Below are 21,527 nucleotides of genomic sequence, written 5' to 3'. Positions count from 1 at the left end.
TGCTTAGGGAGGGATGCCGCTGGCCTTCACCGCCGTCGACGACCTCACTGGATGGCTCCAGCAGCATATCCAGTTGGAAAATGCAGGCGAGGGCGCGAAGAATGGCGAAGACCCGCCGCATGCCCGCCCGACCTCCTCGCCGGACTACTCGCAGGCCAGGAACCGGAGGCCGTCGGGCAAGCCTCCTTCCAGGGTGACAGGCTTCAGGATCATACCTCATAAGCCGAGCAAGCAGCAAGACGAGGTCCTCCCTCCCTCTTCCCACTCCAGCTCCTTTCCCCTCGATTCCTCTCTTCCTCTCCCGTCCATTTTCCCTTCTCTTCCTCGCTCTCCCCGTTTAATCGCTGAGTTCTCAGAACCCGCCCGGATTCATCCCCCCACCCACACAGCAACCCTTGTACATGAACAACAGCAACAGAGGGAAAAAACTGCAGCTCGCGCATGCTCCCGCGCACAACGCAAGTTCTAACAAAGATGACGTGAGAGGAAACGCAGAAGAAAAGAGGATCTTCAGCCGAGTGTCAAGTCTCGCTCCCCCGCCGGACAAAGATACCCTTCCTCGTGATGCGTCCAAGTTTGGGCTGGGCAGCTCGGGACTTCAGCTGCAGGTAAGTTCGAGGAGGAGGAGGAGGAGGAGGAGGAGGAGGCCCTGGTGACATGTGGGGAAGGGGTTTGCTATTAATCAGCACTTCGATCGGTCAGTAGCCCCGCATCACTTCAGCAGCAGCTCATCGAACAAGGAGGTGGATTTTCAATCTTCGCTGCATTTTTGTTCTTCTTCCTCCTCCCTCCCGTCCTCTTTGTCTACTCGTCGTCGTGGTCTACTCCTTCTCTAGAACAGCACATACAGCTCTCGTGCCATCTGATCCTTGCTTCCCCGTTATCTCCTCCTCCTCCTCCTCTTCCTCCTCCATCATCCGGGATCCGCTTTATCTACATCTGCTCTCCTCACTGAAACCTGGCAGGCTCAGGTAGATCAGCGCATCCGAGGGCAGGTACGAGGTAGAAAGGTGGGGGCAGTCATGCTGACTGCTGCACTAGCCCTTGGGATTCAAAGGAGGTAACAAGCAGCAGATGGGCAGTGGGGGAAATCTTGCAATAAGAGCGGGACGAAACAACGATGGGAGGAACGTAGAGGGCAACAACTTTGGAGGAGAAATCTTCTTTGTTGCTCGCCCCTCCTTCTAAACTTGTTGTGTACAGTTACTGTTAGATAGTTTTAACTTAGTCAAAGTCAACAGCTGCTCCTTCAGGAGATATTTTAACCTTACTTCACGATAGCATAAACAATCAATTGATGTCACACTCAATCACCAAATCTTCTTCTTCCTCTTGCTCTTCCTGCTCTTGCTCCTGCTTCTCCTAACACAGGCGCTACTTACTCGCACTTATCTCCCCCCCAGCTCGACCCGCGCTTGTGATTGCTGTGAAGAACAGTCATCGACCACACCATTGCTCTTCATCTTCTTGACCTCTTTGTGCTGCGGAAACCAGCTTGCTTGATGATTCCTTCGAAGCTCCCGGAGCTAAGGCATCCCTCAGGCGCCATCACAGCAACGACACGACAGCAGCACACCTTCTCTTTGCTCGCTGCCGGAAGGAGCGAATCTTGGGCACGAGCACCAGCAGCGTGAACGACAGGTTGACATAGGTCAACCACCCAGTCGAGTACCTGTATGCCAGCAGGAACCTGCGGAGGATGCGAATGAACCCTCCTCCCTCCTCAAGCACCTCCTCTCCTCTCCTTCCTTGTTTCCACTAGCTGCCCTCCACTCCTCCCTCCCTCCTCCTCACTCACAGGACTAGAGGAACGATGCGCAGGAACTTGCGGTTTCCTGTGTTCTCGACGCCATCGTCGATCTGCTCCCAGTAGGTCATCCCATCATACTTGCCCGAGTCGTCCTCCCATGTCAGCAGCGAGCCAGTCTTCCAATGCACCAGCCAGAACCTTCAGCTCAGTCAGCGCGATCCATGCATGCTCGGCCTCACGTAATGATAGAGTGGCTGATCAGGACGAAGGACCAGGCCCACTCTTCGTTGACTCCCAGCAGGAAGCAGCACCAGCGCGACAGCCCCAGCATGAGCAGGTAGAACCACCATGTCCCCCGATCGTTGATCCACTCCACGTTGTAGTTCAGGGCCTTAGAGCCGTCCATGCTCGATCAGCCTACGATAGACTTGGCCTACTTGCGTTCGACAGAGCAGCTCAGGTCCTCGGTTCTATCGGAGAGTCGGATTCAATTCTTCCCCATCAAGGAATGAAAATCTCCAAATCTGCATCGAGGTATCAGTAATTCCACCCTCAAGGTCCCTGCCCTCTCCCCCCTTTTCTTGCGCCCCGTCTCTATGAGACTACTCTGCTCCTCCCAACCTTCCTCTCATCCCTTCCCTTGGTTTCTCGTCATCTTTGTCTCCTCGCTCATCCAACCCCTCCTCTCCCACTCCCTCCCTCTCCGTCGCATCTCTACCCAGTGACCTTCCCTTCCCCATCGCTCATATCGCGCAGTCCCTCTCCGTGGAGGGCTTCTTCCTTTCGTGATATTCTTCATCCTTATTATTGACTCGCCTTGTGCTCAATCTCCCTGGATGTTTCCTCCCTCAGATTTTCTCTCTACTCCATCCGTGTCTCTCTCCCTCCTCTCCCTCTCCTCTCCCTCTTCTCACTCTTCTCCCTCTTGTCTCTACCTACTCTACCTCATCTACCTACTCTACCTCATCTACCATCTCTACCATCTCTACCATCTCTACCATCTCTACCATCTCTACCATCTCTACCTCATCGCGGCTTTCTGTCTTCCCTCAGTCCTCTCAAAACCATATCGAGAAGAAATTGCGTCTGATCGAAACAAAAACATTGTGAATCCACCCCCGTGTAGGGAACTAAAGACAACCCCTCCTTGTTTTCTATACTACCCAAGAATTTCAGTAACTAAAGATCTCTCATGGCTTCGATCATGAGGGGAATGTAAGTACTCGTGCCCTCGTTTTAGGCCAAATTAGTAAAAACAATAAGAAATTTGTTCAAGTTTAACATTAAACTTGCTGTCAACGGCCCGGGCCCGGGGCGGCCCGGCCGGCCGGGGCGGGCCGTCGGCCGCTCGCCCGGGGGCCGGCGCCGGACTCGGCGGCACCGGGCCGGGGGACCCGGAGTCGTTCCTCATCCGACGGTCCGGCGGCGTCGGATGCGTGTCGAATTTCGCCGCCGCCCCCCCGGCCCCCGGATCAAGTCCGATGAGAGCCTTCTGACTCACTGGCACTGAGTGATGGTACGCACTGGTTGTCACGGTGGCAATGCGCGGCAAGGCGAGACTCAAGTCACTGCTGGCAGGCTGAGTATCTTTGCTACCTGGTGACCCGTCGTCACGGTGGCACGGTGCCCGGCGGCCAGTCGGACGAAGGTCGACTTACACTGAGACTCGGAGTCACCAATTTCCTCCCCATCCCATCCATTGTGGAATCCAAAAAATCAAGAACATATAGAGCAAATTGTCAATTTATTGAATTCAGTTGTACAGGACAGATACATATACATGTGTGAAAGGAGGAAAAAATGGGAAGGCAGAGAATCACAATGAAGGTCATGTAGTTTTCTAGTGAACATGTTTGCCTCCCTTCACCACGGAACTTCTCTTTGAGGCAACAGTTTTTTCCAGTGCCTTTCTGACGTTGCCAAGCAAAATTCCCTTAGTTCCACTGGATTGAATCCTAAATGGACGATATTTGGAGTATTTCGCACTGTAAGTCAAGAAATGCTCGGGTGCGGCGCATGACGACACATGCAAATTGGAAATATCCTCACATAGAGAGATGGTCACATGAGACTCCGAGCTATGATCAACCTTTCCAGAAGTCTTCTCGTGGAGCATTGGTGAGGTTTGATTCTTCGAAGTATGTCCATCATAGTTGCTCCTGGAGTCGCTTCCCAAGAAGAAGATGCCATAGTTCATTCCGTCAGACTCATCCTGCTTAGAGTCCAAAGAAGCATCTATGGACATGAAGCAAAAGTCTTGGACCTGAATCGACATTGCAGAACACATTGCAAACTTCCGTTGGTGTAATACTGTGGCGAATTCGGAACTCGAGCAGGCAAGTGTACGATGACCTTTTCACGTCCTGCGAACTGCGATACTGAAGCTAAAGAGCAGCGAGGTGTCGAAGAGACGTCGAGCAAGAAGGATGACTGGGAGGAGCCACTTGTTTGCGTGCTGCAGATGGCGTGGCCACAGGATCGCGTGAGGAGAGCTTGTCGACAGGAAGGTTTATCGGGGAAGATTGTGAGATGGGTGGGGTCCACATGAAATCCATTTCGAGGGTGGGGTAGTTGATAAATCATTGCTGCACCCCTCATACTTCACTAGCGTTAGGGAAAGTACGGGTCATATTACTATCAATTTAGTGATGTAAAGGTGGGTACCATAAAGAACTGAGGATGCTAGCCTTGCAGTTGTCTTTTGGAGGCAACACAGGAGGTGGTGGAAATCTCATTGAGACAGGGTGGGTGGGAGTGGTTTAAAACTCGGAGTTTTATCACGGAACAGAAGAGGTTAAAGGTGTGTGGGGTAGGTGTGCCAAGCTGTACCCGTACTTTCCATATTGAGAAGTACCGGTGACAAGAAACAGGCAAAACAGTATTTGGGGTAGGGTGATGTTGCTGATTCTACCTGCCAGTTTTAAAAACGTTTTTGATCACCTCCAACAGCTAAAATTTTAGCCAGGAAATCGCTGACAGTGTACCGTAGTAGTACCCGGTTCCATCTATAGCCTGCATCCGTGACACTTTGCGGAAACACTTTATAATATTATAGGATCCATTTTAAGGGACTAACCTCTTTAGAACCGATTTTACAATATTCTTTTAGCCTGTTGAGGTGGTCGTTAGTGGAAACCACTCTTTTTCATATGTACATCACGAAATGAGCTATTGAGGGGGAAGTTCCTCTCGCCACCATCGTGACCTTTTAACTCCTGCCTGCCGAGCCCAGCAGTCTGATATCACACCCGTGCTTGACTCTAGTCTCAGTACCGTACCCCTCCTAGCCCCCTCGCTCCACCACTTGACCGGCTAACTCGTTGCGCGTCACGTTGCTTCAGATACAGACTCTGTCGCCGGAGTCAAGTAACTAAAACTTCATGGTACTTACGGATCGAATTGAACCCCGTGACCAATTATGCCGTGACGGTCCGCCTTCAAAGCTAATACAAAGACCCGCAGACGGTCGCCGTGACTCGAAGCCGCTCGAAGGCTCCGGATGCCGCCAGACGATTCGAGTCACGGGCGCCGGGCCACGAGCTGTGTCATGAAAGTTACGGTAGTACTACTGGCAGTGACTGAGTGCTTAGTATTGGACGGACCTCCCGGCCGCTCGCGGCCCGGGGCAAACTGCGGAGTGCGCGGCAGTCAGCCGGGGGACTGCCGCGCCCCACGCCGCGCGGCAACTTGGTGTACCGTACAGTACACTCTGTTAGCTCAGCGGTCGGGCAGCCGCCGCGCGGCAGAGGGGCGCCGGCCGCGCCCTAGCGCGGCAAGACCCGGTGACCGTCCGACAGCTCCGACTCTGAGCGGCTCACGGTAGAAAGCGGCCCCCTGCTTCCGGCGTCCCGGGTGACTGTGACATGCTACATGGCCGCCTTGAAACACGGCGGTAACTTCTTGGTTTACAGGCCGGGCCCTTTGATGCCACCGTGACGGTGGGGCCCGGCCGGGCGGTATATGATCCGAGGCATCTTTATTGTGACCGTAGTAGCCTGTTCAGTCACTAGTACAGTGTGACTCCCCTCCGACTCTGAACTTAAAGCCTGTGAACTTCGGGAGTTTCAAGTCAGGCTAGCGGCGGTTCACTGCCAGGCTGAGTAGAGCGAACTCAGTCGACTGACTCGGAGCCGAGCGAACTTCGACCGTGACTCGCTGAGTCGTCGGAGCGAACTTCCACTGACTCGAAGTTCGAACGAACTTGACTTCGAAGTGGCGATCTGACTGACTCGAAGTGAAACACTCAGATGAACAACAATTCGCCAACTTGTCTTTAGTAATTTAGCGCGGCACCCGAGCTTGACTCTAGACGAACTAATCATCACGATGAAGTGGCACCGCCAGGGAGTCCACCTTGAACTGAGGCAGGTTGATCAAGATCCGAGTCGCCGAGTGATCGATCAATCACCAGGCCCACGGCTGCTTGTCAGCGGGAATGCAGCCCGCCATGCTGGCTGCATCGCCACATGCAGGGTAGATCTCATCTACCCAGTCCTGAGCAGACTTCTGAACATCTGCGTCAGTCAATGAGTAGCCGTCAAGCATGGAGAACTGAGATTGGCGAAGTTCCGAGTACTTCTGGATGGTGCTAAACATCTGCGAGTAGCTCGTCAGTCCGATTTCAAATACGGAGGATATGATGTGAGGGCTCGAAGGATAGGTCTATCACGGTACCATTTGGCACCCAAGTCAGGTTACTGGCCCAAAACTTGCAAAATTGTTATGGCCATATCATCAATCAGCGCCAGGTTGAGTGAAGCTCTTTCAATGATCGATTACTGTGTCAAGATCCAATTTCTCCGTAATTGCAGAAACGCCACAAACTACTCAGGCAAAAATTGTACTCCTTCACATCAGTCCTACACATCGGCAATGTCATGCGAAGATGTCAATGGACTTGTCTTTTAAACATTATATGTGACACTCTTTTTCTGTGCATCCTCCTCCAAAACTGCCTAGTGAGCCGATATCCCATGAACAGCGTAATATCATGGCATGCAATGAACTACCACTGGCCTACCCTTCAAACTACAGCCGTCTTTCACATGCAGACGCCGCTGCTTCTCATCACCTGTCCTGTCCTCCACTCTCCCTCTCCCACTTGCTCCAATGTCAGCATCCTTCACCCGCATCCTTCACCCGCTGCGCCGTTTTCACCTCTAGCGCTATTTTGAGCCCAGTGAGCCCTTCCAGAACCCCTCCGCCCCCACCCCCCACTACCAACAGGCTGGCTCATATGGGAAGACTAGGGTGGGGTACAAAAGGACGAAGGGGTAGCCCAGAAAGAGGGGATGCAATATAAAGGCTGAACAATGGGTATATGGCGGGGTAGTGTGGGGTGGTATGGGGTGGGGTGGGTGGTAGATTGGAGTTGGGGGTAGGGTTGCTAATCTAGGTGACTGTCAGAGGCGGTTGAGAATCCGTTGAAAAATGTCGGAGGAAGATTCATCATGGCGATGCCTGCGGAAACTCTTCGGGTAAGACAGGAGGACAGGAGGACAGGAGGACAGGAGGACAGGAGGACAGGAGGACAAGCAAAATCAGCTGGTCACGAGGGAGGTTTTCCGTTATCAAGGAAATCAATATTGGAGGGACTACACCACCAACACGATGAAACGATGTTTGAATTGTCATGTATTACGACATAGTCTCAAGTTGATGAATCTGTTCCTCTTGGATACTCCATACTGATAGATAGATTGTTCCACATGAACACGTTTTAGCCTATTAGGAGGACAACTCAGAGATCGTAAACTTCTGTTTGCAGTATTTTTGACAAGGACAGAGACGGAAAGCTGAATCTCGATGATCTCGTCCTGTACGTAGCTGAAGTCCGAAAGGTGTTATATCCATTTTTCTGCTTCACCATGTTGCTCAGCCATTCTCCCCATGTGCAGATGGGGATTGTTGAAATTGACGAAGCAAACGTTGTAAACGAGATGATGAAGCTGGACGCTGAGTACATCACTTTCGATGAGTTCAAGACATGGAGCTCGTTTGCTAGCAAGGACCAGCAAGACACACAAGTCTTTGTGGATCCATTTGGTAACAGCAATGTGTTACCAGAGAGATTCAGAGATGCAAGGCATGTCGCTGCCACACTTTCTTCCATTTCGTTATCGTTGACTCTGATTTTTGTAATGCAGCGCATTTGCACACAAGGCAAAGTCACAGGTGTGAAACCTACCCGGGCAATGATCTTTCCCTCTGACCGTTGTCTCAGCACCCATGTTATACAACAACTTCACACGAGATTGGGGGGAAAGCCCCTCGAGTAGCTGACATGCCTAATAAGTGGAGGGGCAGACAAGGTGACCGGACATGCGCCTTCACTTGCTGAGTACGCCGCTCATGCATTGTCCGTTCCAGGCGAATTCACAGATGAATTCATTGTCAACGAGCCCGGGAAAGGGCTTGCAGTGAGTTCTCTCGTCTATCACGAATGCCCTTTATTGACACTCATCAGATCAACACATACTTGGATCGAGGATTGAAGACAAGCAAGACAACGTCTAAAGTACACAAGCTTCTTGACTCGGACTGGTAGCCTCTTGCGGCTTTGAATTCTTATTATTCCCCGTCGGTGCGTTAAGGCGAGGTCGGCTTGCCTTGCACAGGCGTTAAAAGCTTCCATCGGCTCAGGAAGTTGATGATAAGCTTTGCTACATCCTTTGGTCTGCTCATACACTGTTGAGCAAGACTGTTGCAAACGCAATCACAGGCCGCACCTTTCTTCGTGTATCATATGACCGCCGGGAATAATCTCCGCCTGGTTGATCTCAGTGAGCTTTTCCATTATTGAATGCTGCTCAAACTCCTGCAACGATTCACCTGAAAAAGCCCTTGCATGCTCCCTACCATGAGGTTGCAGTCTAGACTCTCCTTGGCACAGACAATCACCAACTTATGACATTTCCTGCACACTGTCAGCTCCGACTCTCATCCGCGGTTCTCTATCACAATTTGATAAAGTTGTTTGAAGCCCCTTCAAACCATTTGCTCGCATCTTCTAACTTCTCCGAAAGGTTGGTTTTCCAAACCCACCCTGCAGGGCTCGGAGATCAGGCAAGTGGAAAGGAAACATTTCTGATGATATACCATCACCATCCTCAACCAACATCCTCGGGACAGATGATTCTGCAGCCTCTCTACTCTTGTAGATTTCTTCTCGAAGTCAGCTTTCCATCTCCATCAGGTCTCCGTACCTGAATCAATAGCCCAGTTCACCGCCTCGTCTACGCTGCCAAACCGAGTCGGCCTCCTGTCTACCGTCGCAGAGATGAGAATCCGTCAGAAAGTCCAGAGATACGATCACCCAAGAACTGCCTTGCTCTCGACATGCTGTCTTTCACCAATCCCTCTGAGGTTTCTATAATTACGATCGCTTTCAGATTGTGTATAAGTTCCTGGTTGTCAGGTCACCCAACCAGTGGATCCCACCTCACAACCGTGTCACCTTTTGGGCGATCTCGACAGCAATAGCTCCACCTAGGCTGTGGCCTACGAGCACTACTGGGCAGCTCCTGCCTCCTCCATGAGAGCGGTTCAGAGCCTCTGCGATATCTTTCGCCGTCGCTTGCAAGCTTGCGGTTAAAGTTAGCAATCGATCACCTCGGCCTAACGAGGAGGGAACATGCATGCACCTGGATGACGGTTGCCAAGGAACATTCGTCTCGCCATGTCCGTGGAGATCCAGCGCTAGCAACTCACATTTCTGACGGAGCTCCTTGCCCAGTCGGCTCCAGCTCCATGATGACTGACCAGCCCCATGGAGCATGAAGAGCACGGGCCTTTGATCCTGTGACGCGCGTCAGCAGCCCCCATGTTGCATCGTTCGAAAGCCTCGCCTCCTCCCCCGACGTCGACCGAGTAGCATGGGCGGCAAACCTCCCTTCTCCGGTCTTGATCTGCAGAAGTTCCATGTAACTAGCCCGAAGCACGATCGCACAACGAGCGCAACCTCATGCATGTAGTCGAAGACGTGCGGACTCTCGTTCTGATCCCCTTCCTCTCTTCTTCTCCCTGGTCTCCTCAGGTCTCCCTGCGCCTCCTCCTCCTCCATGGCGTCCCCTCCTTGCATGGACTGCTAGATGCGTCCAGTTGCGGAACCACCGGCCATCCGGCAACCAAGGGACCCGGGAAAAATGACATAACGATATTCAACGGTATGTAACGATATAAACGGTTTTCGGCGGCATGAGGTAAGCGATGGCGTGGAGATAGAGGAAAAGCGGGATGAGAACGCATGATGCTGCAACATGGAAGAAGATCAATTCGTGTTTGAGATTTTGATGAAGTTTGTGATCATGAGCCCTGCTGGCGCGCCATGCTCCTATGTGCATTGATGCACACATTGTGTTGGGAAGAGCGAGATAGGGTCCAGGAGCAAGAGCAGGGTCTGTGAGTGGGTAAGACACAGATGAATCGATAAATCCGAAGCAAGAAAGAGAGGAGAAGAGATCAAAAGGTCTGGCAGGCATTGATGTGGGTCACTCACATCGGAATCAGATCAAGCTTGTTGAGACAAACAGGCGGCTCTTTTAGTAGACAACTAGCATATGATCCTTCGAGAATAGTGTGAGGTTGATGAATATCAAGCTTGAGGGGCCAGAGGATAGTATTGTAGAGATAATTTCATTCAGTTGAGACAAAGTTCATGATGGGGTCTTTCGTAAGAGAGCTGTTGCTGATTAATAGTGTTTCAAGTGAAGGTTTGTTAGGATTTTACCGAACTCCCTTTCCTTCTCTGAATGTTCGAACACGAAAATTAGTTGGATTGCAAACTGACATATTTGACTGCTGCAGCCTTCCAAGCTGGTCAGCCAAAAGTGTGGAAGTCATGGGACGTCATCAGTGATCGAATGGAAGAAGCAGGAGGTTCAGGGTTGCTTTGGTGAGGGCAGGAGAAGAGCTTGAAGGGAGAGGAGCTGCGGTGGAGCTTGTGGTGTGTCCTTAGAGCTGAGCAGCCATGAGCTCTCTCGTGAAGTTCACCCCGCTATGTGGCGCAAGGTCGGAAGAGCCCCTGTGCTACCTGTTAGAGATTGACGAGGCGTGCATCCTCCTTGATTGCGGGTGGGACGAGAACTTCGACGTTGTATCCCTGAGGAAGCTCATCAAGATTGCTCCGACTCTTGACGCTATCTTGCTGACGCACTGCGACCTCGGGCATCTCGGCGCTCTCCCCTACATCATCCGCAACTGCAACGTCAAGGCCAAGGTGTACGCGACGATCCCGGTGCAGAAGATGGGGCAGCTGACTATGTACGACATGGTGGAGTCGAGGATGGCCAAGGAGGATTTCAAGCAGTTTACCTTGGCAGACATAGACATGGCATGGGACAACTTCGTTGTTCTTCGCTATCAGCAATCTTGCTCGCTGAGCGGGAAGGCCGAGGGGATTACCATTTCTCCTCTCAACGCTGGCCACATGATAGGAGGAGCTCTGTGGAAAATAACCAAGGAGTCGGAGGAGATCGTGTATGCAGTTGACTACAATCATGCGCAGGATCGTCACCTGGACGGTACTGTCCTCGTCGACTTGCCCCGCCCCAACATTCTCATCACCGACGCCTATACCGCCCTCGACAAGAACACCCTGGGAGGGAAGAAGGCTCGAGAGCAGCGGCTGATCGAGCACGTAATGTCAGCTATCAGACAGGATGGGAACGTTTTGATCCCCGTGGACAGCACTGGGAGGGTCCTTGAGCTCCTCATCGTCCTCGACGAGCTATGGCAGCAGAACCCACACCTTCGAGGCGTCACCCTGGCGTTCTTGAGCCCGGAGAGCCGCTCCATCATCGACATGGCAATGAGCCAGACCGAGTGGCTGAGCAAGCACGTGAACCAGCGCTTCATCCAGAGCAGGCACAACGTCTTCCACCTCGAGAACGTTCACCGCTGCTGCTCCAGGGAGGAGCTGGGAAGGCTGCCCTACCCTCAGGTGGTCCTCGCGTCCGGCCTTGACCTGGAGACCAGCAGCTTCAGTCTGGACCTCTTTGCTGAGTGGGCTCCTGACTCCAAGAATCTCGTCCTCCTCACGCAGAAAGCAAGGCCCGGGTCGCGTGCTCGTCAGTTCCAAGACCTTATGGGCAGCGGGCTGCCTCTCCCTTCCAACCTGATGCTGCAGATGCACCGACGCGTCCCCCTGGAGGGAAGAGAGCTGAGGGAGCACGAGGAGCAGGAGAGGCTGAAGGCGTTGGAGGCTCGTCGGCAGCTGGAGGAGGAGGCGGAGGAGGCGGAGGAGGAGGAAGAGGAAGAGGAGGAGAATGCTGGCGCAGTGGGCGAAGCGAAAGAAGGGGAGGAGGTAGGCAAGAAGGCATCGACCCCGCGGGCAGGGAAGGGCGCAGACTGGAGCGGGTCAACTCCGAACAAGAGGCACAAGAAGGGAAGGGGAGGGGAGAGCAGGTTCCTTATGTTCCCCCACCACGAGGAGATCTACTCCTTCGACGAGTACGGGGAGGTGATGGACACGTCCATCTACCTTAAGGAGGATCAGCAGGAAGAGGTACAAGGTTTCGTCGAGGAGACCATCTCCTACAGCGGCAGCGCCACCTCAGAGTTGCGCCCTGTCGCTCACCAACTGCATGCCGCCGCCGCCATCCCGACCAAGTCGCTCACCTACACCATCAGGACCCAGCTCAATTGCGGTATGGCCTTCCTGGACTACGGGGGCCGGTCGGACAGCAGCTCCGTCCACACAATCCTGGAGCACTTAAAGCCGGCCAAGGTGATTGTGATCCATGGGAGCGAGAAGGCCACGGAGGAGCTGCAGAACTTCTGCATCCGCAAGGTGACGGAGCCTGAGAACACGTTCGCTCCTCCTGTAGGAGAGGCGGTCATGGCGTCCTCGGACACCAACATCTACAAGATCAAGCTCGACAAGGCCCTGGCCCAGGGCCTGCAGTTCGTTCGGGTGGGAGGATACGACGTTGCGTACATCGACGCCAGCATCACCTGCCCCGACGAGAACTCAGTCGACAACTCGTCGACCCTGCCCGTCGGTCAGAACAAGGACAAGCAGATGCCAACGCTCGTGCCGAGGCAACAGGAGGACGTAATGCTCTCCTACTTCCCTCCCTCCTCCCTCCCCTCCTCAACTTCATCCTCTCCTCTTCTCCCGCCTCGTTAACACTCATCCCGATACCTTTCCTTTGCTCCCTCAGCTTACCCCTCTCCTCTCTCCTTTCTCTCCTCTTTTCTTTCGTTACCCTGACGGTGAAACGCAGGGGGGAGGAAGAAAACCATTTGCCTTCATCGGAGACGTCAAGCTCAGTGACCTCAAGGTTCTGCTTGAGAAGCAAAAATACAAGACGGAGCTAAAAGCCGGTGAGCCGTCGTCCTCCCTCCTCTCTCCTCCTCCCTCCTCCTCTTCAATCTCTACCATAGTCGGCTCTCCTCCATCCTGATGCTCCTGTCTTCGACCCTTCCTCTTCTATCTTCCTCATTCGTTCACTCGATCCCTCCCTTCCTGCCAACATCACCACTTCGCCTCCTCCTCTGCCGCTGATGTCGCACTTATCCTTTCTCCTCGCCCCTGTTCTCATTTGCTCACTCACTACCCCCCAGGAATGCTCGTCGTAAACGGGTCCATCATCATCCGCAAATCGGGCTCCAGGTCTACTAACCCTCTTGCCCTTCCTCCTCCTTCTCTTTCCTTTTCGTCCACGTCTTTGCCTTCTGTGTACTTGATGTCCTCCTTGTCTTGCCCCCCGTTTCTCTAACCCCTTCTACTCCACCCTCCTGCTCCTGCTCCTGCTCCTGCTCCTGCTCCTTCTTGCTCCTGCTCTTGCTCTTGCTCCTGCTCCTGCTCCTGCTCCTGCTTCTGCTTCTGCTCCTGCTCCATGCTTCCTCCTGCTGCTCCTGCCCTTCCTTCCTGCTCCTGCTCCTGCTCCTGCTCCTGCTCCTGCTCCTGCTCCTGCTCCTGCTCCTGCTCCTGCTCCTGCTCCTGCTCCTGCTCCTGCTCCTGCTCCTGCAGATTCGGTCCCTCCCTCGCCTTCTCCTCGCTCCTCCATGATTTCTCACATCACAGCAGGATGATCTTTGAAGGAACTATCTGCACGGAGTATGCGGCTGTCAGAAGTCTCTTGATGTCGCAGTATCACACGTTATAATGCTGCTTGCTGACGTTGTGATAAAGATCTGACAACCTCCTCCTCCTCCTCTTCCTCCTCCTCCTCCTCCTCCCAAAAACTCCTCCTCCTGCTCATCCTCCTCCCCTCCCCTCCGCGTTTCCCCTTCTTGACCTCCCTCCCTCTGCTACTGCCTGCCCCCTTCTGCCCCAACTTTGGTCTATCTCTCAAAAGTATCACTTTCAACCCCTCTACTACCTACCTCCTCCACCTCGTTCCTTCCGCATCCTACAACAAGGAAGACTCTTTACTCTTCTCTCATACACTACAACGCCTTCGCTGCCTCTAGCATGCCTCGAAGCTTTCCCTCCTTGTGGAGCGGCACGATACCTGAGGACCTGTCAACATACACCTCCTCTTCCTCCTCCTTCCAATTCCCCATTCCCTTCTTCCTCATCACCATCATCGTCATCTCCATCATCATCATCATCATCATCATCATCATCATCATCAGCAGCAGCAGCAGCAGCAGCAGCAGCAGCAGCAGCAGCAGCAGCAGCAGCAGCAGCAGCAGCAGCAGCAGCAGCAGCAGCAGCAGCAGCAGCAGCAGCAGCAGCAGCAGCAGCAGCAGCAGCAGCAGCAGCAGCAGCAGCATCCCTGATCGCACCTGGACCATCATTGCATCCTCCAACGAAGCCTTGTTCCCTTATCCAGATCTGCAGCCGTCAGACACGCGCTTCTCCACCTACAGTGCTACCGATGGCATCGAGGTCCGACCAGTTCGCTTCCCGAGCTCGGCACGAATGGCGTTCCCTTGCGGGTCTTCGTCGCACTCGATAATCTGGTTGCAACCATAGCATGTAAGGTTCAGAAAATAGCATCAGGCGCAGCGAAAGGAGGAGGAGGAGGGAGACGAAGAGGAGGAAGACGAGGACAAGGACGAGAAAGAGAAGGACGAGGACGAGGAGCAAGAGGACGACGATGAGGAGAAGGAGGACGAGGACGAGGAGCACGAGCACGAGCACGAGCACGAGCCGGTAGTACCTTGATGTTCGACTTGTCGATGCCGATCTCGTTGAGGAGGAGCTCCTTGCTGCGGAGGCAGAAGGGGCACTTGCTGAAGGAGAACATAGCCACGGGGCTGCGGGCGATGGTCTCGTCTATCCTCTTGTTGACCGCCTCCTTGTCGTACTCCCCTGCGATACTCTCTGCGATCCACTGCTTGATGGAGGCAGCGAATCCCTTCTGCGAGATCTCAGATGCCTTCTGCGCAAACGACCCCTCCAGCGCCCACTCCTTGGGCTCCCCGGACCACCCGCCGTTGTCGGCCGTGGGGGTTTCGGAGCTCTTGGAGACTCGGAGCATCTCGAGGTTGTAGATGAAATTAGTCAGGAAGTTTCCTCTCGCCTCGGGCTTCTCCTCCTGCTCCTTCTGCAGGGCAGGGACGGCAGGGTCAAGTTCCATATGTACAGCAAAGCAACCACTTACCATGGCGAGGCGAAGAGGAGAAGGAGGGGAGACAGCAGCACGTCTCGCCATCGTGCCTATCCTCGTTCCGATCGCTCCTGCATGCTGGAAGCTCAAGACTCCCCCGACGTCTGCCATCGCCATCGCCATCGCCACCAGCGCCCAACGAGGTGCCATGATTGTCACCTTTATGAGTTGAGGCGAGGCGAGCCTGCGGCGCGGCCCGGCGGGCCCCGGGACCGTCAGCAGGCATCCGGGAGGCCTGAGCCTGTGACTACGATGAATCGCATGACTGCAGCTGAAGCGCCCGGGCTAGTGATGACTCGATGAAGCCGGGGCCGGGCCGCCGGGCGGGACGGGCCGGGCCGCCCTTCCGGAGTCCGATCGCCGACTCGGAGCGGGCCATCATGGTACGGCACCGCAGTGAATCGGCGTGACGGCAGTGAGACAGTCTCAGCGGCTTGCCAACTTCCTTTGTCAAGTCGAGCGACTTAGTGATGTACATGGTTGTTTACTGGTCTGATGATACTAATTGAATTCGGAACACTGAGAGTCTTGCAATAACCCGGTGATAGCCCGGGTGATCAGACGTCACTGTCACTCTGTTTGATGAGGAGGCGACTCGAAGGTCATCATTGTCGATCCTCAGGCATTGTTGGGCTCGCTCTTCATCTTGGTCACTGTGCTCTTAGCCTGTCGCTTTGCCGACCTCTGGCTGTCCTTGGGGGGAGCAGCTGCCTTGTCTCCCTCGTTACCCTCCTCTTGGGGTTTCTCAGCTGCCTTCTGAGAGTCTCCATCCTTAGACTCCTCTTGGGGTTTCTCTCCCTCCTCCCCGTCAGCCTTCATCGTCCGCTTCTTTCCCCCCTTCTTGTCCGGGCTTGTTGTGGCCTCTAGCAACTTCATGCGGTCCTCCCTGTCCACGGGCAGCTGGCTGCGGGGAGGCCTTTGATTGAGGAGGGGAGGGAGCTTGGCGTAGCGTTTCTTGCTGAAGTTTGCCTTGTCCGCCCATGCCTTGGTCCCGTAGGTGATGTAGAGCATGGGGCGCGCGTAGTGACCTCGGTTGCCGAGGCCTCTGTGCTTGATCCTGTAGTCGAAGAAGAGGCACTCTCCTGCTGGGGTGCAGATGGTGATGGGGGTGATGCTAGTGATCGGCTCGTAGTTGAACAGCAGGTGGGTCGTCGGCACGAACTCGGTGGGCCCGAGCGCTGAGTTCATGTCCACCAGAGGGACGAAGATGTTGACGGCGTACGGGGGAAGGTGCTCGTGCTCGCTCAAGTGATCTCCATCCGAGTGCCACTGCTGCGTCTGCGAGCCGGGCTGAGACAGCATGCAGCCGATCACGGTCAGTTTGCAGTCCTCTCCCAAGATCGCGTGCACGCTCTCCAGCCATGGCGCGTCCTCCCGCAGGAACTTGAAGGCCTCGGTCTCCAGCTCCGGGACCTGCATGTCGTACCTACCGGCGCACCTCAGTTTGAACTCAGCAAAGCCCTGCTGCTCCAGCTTGTCGTTGAGCTGCAGCGTCTGGATGGTGTACTTGACTCGGTTGTAGTAGTTCGACACAGCCTCCCTGCACATCTCCACCTGCTCCGCCGTCAGGGCGATGTTGGGCCGGCAAACTCCGTCCTGGCAGAACTTTGTGACGACCTCCTCGTACTTCTGGTACTTGGGAGGTAGAGCTATCGGTGCAACTACCTTGCTGACTCTCGTCGATTTGTCGCCTTGGCCCTCTCCTGCCCCTCCTCTGCCCCCCTGCTCTCCTCCTCCTTCCTCCTTCCCCGCCCCTGCTTCGGCTCCTTCCTTCTCCGCATCCCCAGGCTTCTCCCCGCCATTGACCACCGTCGCTTTCTCCAGCAGGCCGTTGAGCTTGTCGACGGCCTCCCGGGCTGTCGAGACCTCATGCATCCCGTTCAGAGATATTCCCTCGTTCCTGCACGCCTGCGCCAGTGCCCGCACGCGCGCGATGTCAAAGGAGAGCGCGCCTAGGAAGTGGGTCATGGGGAACGTCTCGCACAACCTCTGGATCTGCAGGAGGATCTGGTCGCTTCCTATCCCTCCTCCTGTCGCGATCATCCGCTGGGAGTTGACGCAAGAGCGGCAGCTCCACTTTCCTCTGGGCACCTTGTTCAGGCGCGTGCAGTCGAGACAGAAGGTCCTCGGGCATGTGTCGCAGCAGAGCAACTCTCCTGTCTCGCCGCACTCCACACAACAGTCGCTCCATCCGTCGTCACATCCAGCTGACAGGGTGGTGATGTTGGGGAGGGAGTTGGTGTGATGGATCCTGCCTTTCAGCTTAAGCATCCATCTCGCGTTGATAGCTTCTCGTTCGGACTTCTGATCGACCGTGGAAGCACTTGTGTTGGAGCTCTCACACGCCTGCTTCGCTGAAGCCTTCCCTACCTTGTTGAGCTCTTCGATGAAAGAGCTCGAGAGTTTGCTCGCTGACGTTTCCCCGTTCCCTTTTTTCTTCTCTGCCTCGACCGACTTGATAAGCTTCTGAATCTCCTTGAGTTTCTTTTTCATCTTGGCGGTCTTCTTGTCTTCCTTTTTCTTCTTCAACTTCTTCGACTTCAACTGCTGCTCCTCCTCCTCTGTCAATAACTTCCCTTTGTACACTCTGGTGAGCTCCTCCTTGGGGGGAACGGGCCTCAGGATCTTGCGCTGGATCCACATATTCTCTTTCTTCTTCCACCCATCAAAGTGCACGAAGGCTTCCTGGCCATCTATCTTCAAGATCTTGACAAGCCATGATTGTTGTTCGAACAAGGCAACGCATCTGCCGTTCAGCGTCAGGCTGCAAGTTTTCCAGCATACTTGACCTGTCCAGCTACCTGTCATTGACTTTGAATCTCGCCCAATCCGGCATGTTCTTCGAGCACTCCGAGCAATGCCATTCTCCCTCCGGTATCGCCGCCAGTGGCGGACTCAGGCAGTAGATGTGAAACCCGTTGTCGCAAACGTCACACAGCAGCATGCTCTCGTCGTCGCCTCCGTCGTTGCACACCCTACAATGAGCAAGAGAACCAACATCCTCCGTCTCCTCCGTCTCCTCCGTCGTTTCTGACGCACTCACTTCCTTGCCGACGACGCGGCATGGCACGGGTTTGTCGGCGTTCGTAGAGGTCTCCCCAGGAGGTCCCTTCATTGAGTAGACGCGGATTTCCAGCGTGCCGCATGGCCGGGACTCGGGGTGAGGGACGAACTCGAAGGGAATGCCGAGGGGGCTGACCGCCTTCATACGGGCTTTGGGCATCCATTGGTGCGGGAGCTTCACCGTCACTACCTCCGTGTGCTGCTGTTCCCCTGAAACTCTCTCCTGTAGCAGCGAGTCAGTCGAGGGCTGGTCACGGCATGGAACAAGAGCAGGCGGAGGGGTTGGTTGTCGATCCCAAAGGATGGGGAGCTGAGACAGGGAGAGGGTGCAGGAGGACAAGACACGGGAGCGAGACTTGCGTCCTGAGGGGACGAAGCCATTCCCTCCTCGTCGGGATCATGGTCGGGTCAGGGAGCCGGTCTCTCGCCCTGATCTCGCAGGTTTCCGTGGAGGGATGGAGTGAGAACAAGCATGCTGTTCTACTTTCCTCTCATTGTCACAGCATACCTCCTCCTCCCCGCCCCATCTTCCCGCCTTCTACTCACCGGAACAGCGTTACGACGCGGCATGCCTGCGGCGCTGAAGCGGGCTTGCTTACCATAGGTGGCAGGTGACAGTACCCCTCCTAGGCATAGATGAGTACCCCTCTTAGATATGGGGTGGTTTGGATCGGATCAGGCTCCTACCAACCTGGCTGCGGCCACTGCTGCGGCGGCCGCGGCGACTCGGACCAGGCGGCCCGGGGGGCCTGCTGCCGGGCCGGCGGGCTGACTCGGACTCGAGTCGAACGGCTCACTGGTGCAATTCGAACCGTGAACGCCGGGCTCAGTAGTATGGCGGCCCAGTAGCCTAGTAGCGCCGGGGCCCGGCCGGGCCCCCCGGCGAGCGGGCCGGGGGGGGCACCCCGCCGGGCTCCCGGACCGGCGGTGACTCTCAGACCGGCCGGGCGGCGCGCGGCGCGTGGCCCCGGCCCGGCCGGAGTCGTATGGCCTGTGCGACAGAGTGTCAGGGTCTCCTGATTGTCCTCGTACTAATTTTTAGCTTAACTGTCTTTGAGTAAAGACTATGATATCGGCAATGAAGTCCTGGGATCCGATCCGATCTGCATGTGTGGGGATGAGGGCCAGACTAGGTGACTCACCATCGCTGCATGCTGCTCCACTGCGCTTGCTTCGCCACCACCACCTCCTCCTGGCGCATCAGAACCCTCCTCCTCTTCATCATCATCCTCCTTCTCCTTCTCCTTCTCTTCCTCTTCCTCTTCCTCTTCTCCTTCATCCTCCTCCTCCTCCTCCTCCTCCTCCTCCTCCTCTTGATCTCCGCCATCGAACAGCTCTCCAGCGCTCTCCATGATCCTCGCCGTATCCCTGCCCTGCCGATTCGATCCGACTTGTCACCGCTGCTATCCTTCACTGACCTACAGTTCTCCACCATTCCTCTCCTCCTCACTGAAACCATTTCGCTTGCATAATGCACCCCCAAAGACCTTGACGCGTCCGTCCCTTGCGTGCGGACGCTCTTTCCCGGCGTCCCTTCATGCCGCACCCTCTTTCACCCCACTCGTTACTGCCATTCTGGATCGCCGGGGAAGCGTTTGACGCCTCGAGCAGGAAGAGATCAACGAGGAGCAAACCACTTGGAGGAGGAGACGGGCACACGAGTGACCCAGACTTGGTTGACGGCAATGAGGTACGCCATCCTTCTTGACAACTCTCCGCTTCTAACGGTTTTTCCTCCTCCTCCTCCTCCTCCTCCTCCTCCTCCTCCTCCTCCTCCTCCTCCTCCTCCCGCTGACAGGATCCTTCCCTTCCTGTTGTGCGCAACGTTGATATGTGGGCACGCGAGCAGCCTGAGGTTGAGCCCTTCCGAGAGGGACGCGGCAGAGAGGATCGCAGAGATGAGCAGCAGTGAGGAGGGTGAGGGAGCGAGGGCGACAAGGACGGGGATGCTGACATGGCATGCAGGAAGTCAAGCGCTGCAGGAGCTGCTGCAGGATGAAGATCAACATTCAAGGTCTCCTACCCGAACATTTCCCTCTCCTTCCTTTCTCCCTCTCTCTCCCTGTCCCCCTCCCTGCCTCCTGCTTCTCCCCTGCCTTGTCATCATCGTCGTCCCGACCCTCCAGCTCTTCCTCTGCTGCCTTCTTCCATTCCTACCGTTGACGCATGGCGTGCTCAGCCCCACATTCGGGACGCTTTCTGGGGTCGGAGGGCAGTTCCAGGAACTGTCGTCGTCATCATCGTCGGCAAGCAGCGGGTTCAAAATCCCCTTCTACCCCAAGAACTCGACCGTCTACGATCCGTCAAAGAGCAAGAGCTTCCATGTGGTGCCCAAGCAGGTGAGAGGAGAGGAGAGGAGAGGAGAGGAGAGGAGAGGAGAGGAGAGGGGAGGGGAGGGGAGGGGAGGGGAGGGAAGAGAGATGAAGGTGATGTTTGATGCGCAGATGTTCTTGCTCGCATACGCAGATAACTCTCATCTCAAGGGATTTCAAGTAAGTTGAGGAGAAGGTCAAGGAGAATAAAGAAGCAGCAGTGGAACGGAGAGGAGGATGAAGGGCAGCAGGAGTAGAGGAGGAGGAGAGGAGAAATTTGGAATGGGTGAGAGGGTGGAATAGGTTTGTGACTGCTTGTTCAGAGCAGGGATGTCGTGCAACTGGGAGATTTTTTCGTGGAGACCAAGGTACGGCTTGTGCTTCCCCTGCTTCCCAACATTTCTTCACGATGTGATCATCGTCGTCATTATCATCATCGTTATCATCATCATCATCATCATCATCATCATCATCATCATCATCATCATCATCAGTACTCTGACGTCGTTCTCGTCCACCTTCATTCTTGCTGTTCGATCTTGCTTGCCCCTTCTGTATCTGATATGCAAGACCTCAGTTTGGCTCCATCACGGATTGCAACAGCCCTGACTTTAACGGTGCGATCTCCCGACCCTCTCTCCTCCCTCTCTCCTCCTCCCTCTCTCCTCCTCCCTCTCTCCTCCTCCCTTTCGTCTACTTCCCCTCTCCCTTCCTTTCTTCCCCTCTCGCTTCCTTTCTCCTTTTTCTTCCCCCGCCCCCCGCCTTCCCCTTCTACCTATCTCTGTCGCGATCTGATGGTTTGACCTACTAGGAGTCGACGGCATCCTTGGGTTTGGTATG

At 55.0% G+C, this 21,527-nt stretch overlaps 8 protein-coding genes across 8 annotated transcripts; 2 read left to right on the top strand and 6 right to left on the bottom strand.

The window, feature by feature from the left end:
• Positions 1-1,352: 1,352 nt before the first annotated feature.
• GUITHDRAFT_96893 (hypothetical protein) lies at positions 1,353-2,276 on the bottom strand. The gene is made up of 5 exons (XM_005825591.1): positions 1,990-2,276; positions 1,799-1,948; positions 1,577-1,690; positions 1,473-1,526; positions 1,353-1,424 (listed from the first exon to the last, which is right to left on the bottom strand). Exons 1-5 carry the CDS (start codon positions 2,154-2,156, stop codon positions 1,379-1,381), a joined length of 531 nt encoding a protein of 176 aa, XP_005825648.1. The 5' UTR covers positions 2,157-2,276; the 3' UTR covers positions 1,353-1,378.
• Positions 2,277-3,482: 1,206 nt separating this feature from the next.
• On the bottom strand, positions 3,483-4,234 carry GUITHDRAFT_154649 (hypothetical protein; the record flags this gene model as incomplete). Its single annotated transcript, XM_005825590.1, has 1 exon — positions 3,483-4,234. A coding segment is annotated over exon 1 (384 nt), but the record flags the coding sequence as incomplete, so codon positions are not given.
• A 2,946-nt stretch (positions 4,235-7,180) lies between these two features.
• Positions 7,181-8,032, top strand: GUITHDRAFT_144059 (hypothetical protein; the record flags this gene model as incomplete). Its single annotated transcript, XM_005825589.1, has 5 exons — positions 7,181-7,227; positions 7,518-7,590; positions 7,648-7,806; positions 7,897-7,924; positions 7,974-8,032. 5 exons carry the CDS (start codon positions 7,181-7,183, stop codon positions 8,030-8,032), a joined length of 366 nt encoding a protein of 121 aa, XP_005825646.1.
• A 306-nt stretch (positions 8,033-8,338) lies between these two features.
• On the bottom strand, positions 8,339-9,830 carry GUITHDRAFT_115212 (hypothetical protein; the record flags this gene model as incomplete). Its single annotated transcript, XM_005825588.1, has 10 exons — positions 8,339-8,426; positions 8,479-8,567; positions 8,609-8,666; positions 8,744-8,795; positions 8,849-8,914; positions 8,956-9,015; positions 9,066-9,156; positions 9,207-9,273; positions 9,461-9,548; positions 9,617-9,830. 10 exons carry the CDS (start codon positions 9,828-9,830, stop codon positions 8,339-8,341), a joined length of 873 nt encoding a protein of 290 aa, XP_005825645.1.
• Positions 9,831-10,553: 723 nt separating this feature from the next.
• Positions 10,554-13,898, top strand: GUITHDRAFT_89302 (hypothetical protein). The gene is made up of 4 exons (XM_005825587.1): positions 10,554-12,803; positions 12,976-13,075; positions 13,316-13,364; positions 13,782-13,898. The coding sequence occupies exons 1-4, from the start codon at positions 10,719-10,721 to the stop codon at positions 13,858-13,860; spliced, it is 2,313 nt and encodes a 770-aa protein (XP_005825644.1). The 5' UTR covers positions 10,554-10,718; the 3' UTR covers positions 13,861-13,898.
• A 208-nt stretch (positions 13,899-14,106) lies between these two features.
• GUITHDRAFT_89301 (hypothetical protein) lies at positions 14,107-15,475 on the bottom strand. Its single transcript, XM_005825586.1, has 5 exons — positions 15,307-15,475; positions 14,863-15,249; positions 14,576-14,659; positions 14,486-14,534; positions 14,107-14,208 (listed from the first exon to the last, which is right to left on the bottom strand). Exons 1-5 carry the CDS (start codon positions 15,460-15,462, stop codon positions 14,144-14,146), a joined length of 741 nt encoding a protein of 246 aa, XP_005825643.1. The 5' UTR covers positions 15,463-15,475; the 3' UTR covers positions 14,107-14,143.
• A 306-nt stretch (positions 15,476-15,781) lies between these two features.
• GUITHDRAFT_89299 (hypothetical protein) lies at positions 15,782-16,614 on the bottom strand (the record flags this gene model as incomplete). Its single annotated transcript, XM_005825585.1, has 1 exon — positions 15,782-16,614. The coding sequence occupies one exon, from the start codon at positions 16,612-16,614 to the stop codon at positions 15,931-15,933; it is 684 nt and encodes a 227-aa protein (XP_005825642.1). The 3' UTR covers positions 15,782-15,930.
• Positions 16,615-18,109: 1,495 nt separating this feature from the next.
• GUITHDRAFT_77035 (hypothetical protein) lies at positions 18,110-18,427 on the bottom strand (the record flags this gene model as incomplete). The annotated part of the gene is made up of 1 exon (XM_005825584.1): positions 18,110-18,427. One exon carries the CDS (start codon positions 18,425-18,427, stop codon positions 18,110-18,112), a length of 318 nt encoding a protein of 105 aa, XP_005825641.1.
• Between the last annotated feature and the right edge of the window lie 3,100 nt (positions 18,428-21,527).

The sequence above is a fragment of the Guillardia theta genome, assembly GCF_000315625.1.
Source record: "Guillardia theta CCMP2712 unplaced genomic scaffold GUITHscaffold_82, whole genome shotgun sequence".
NCBI classification, from domain to species: domain Eukaryota; class Cryptophyceae; order Pyrenomonadales; family Geminigeraceae; genus Guillardia; species Guillardia theta.
Note: the sequence above shows the minus strand (reverse complement) of the source record. Positions and strands in the feature narration are given on the sequence as shown.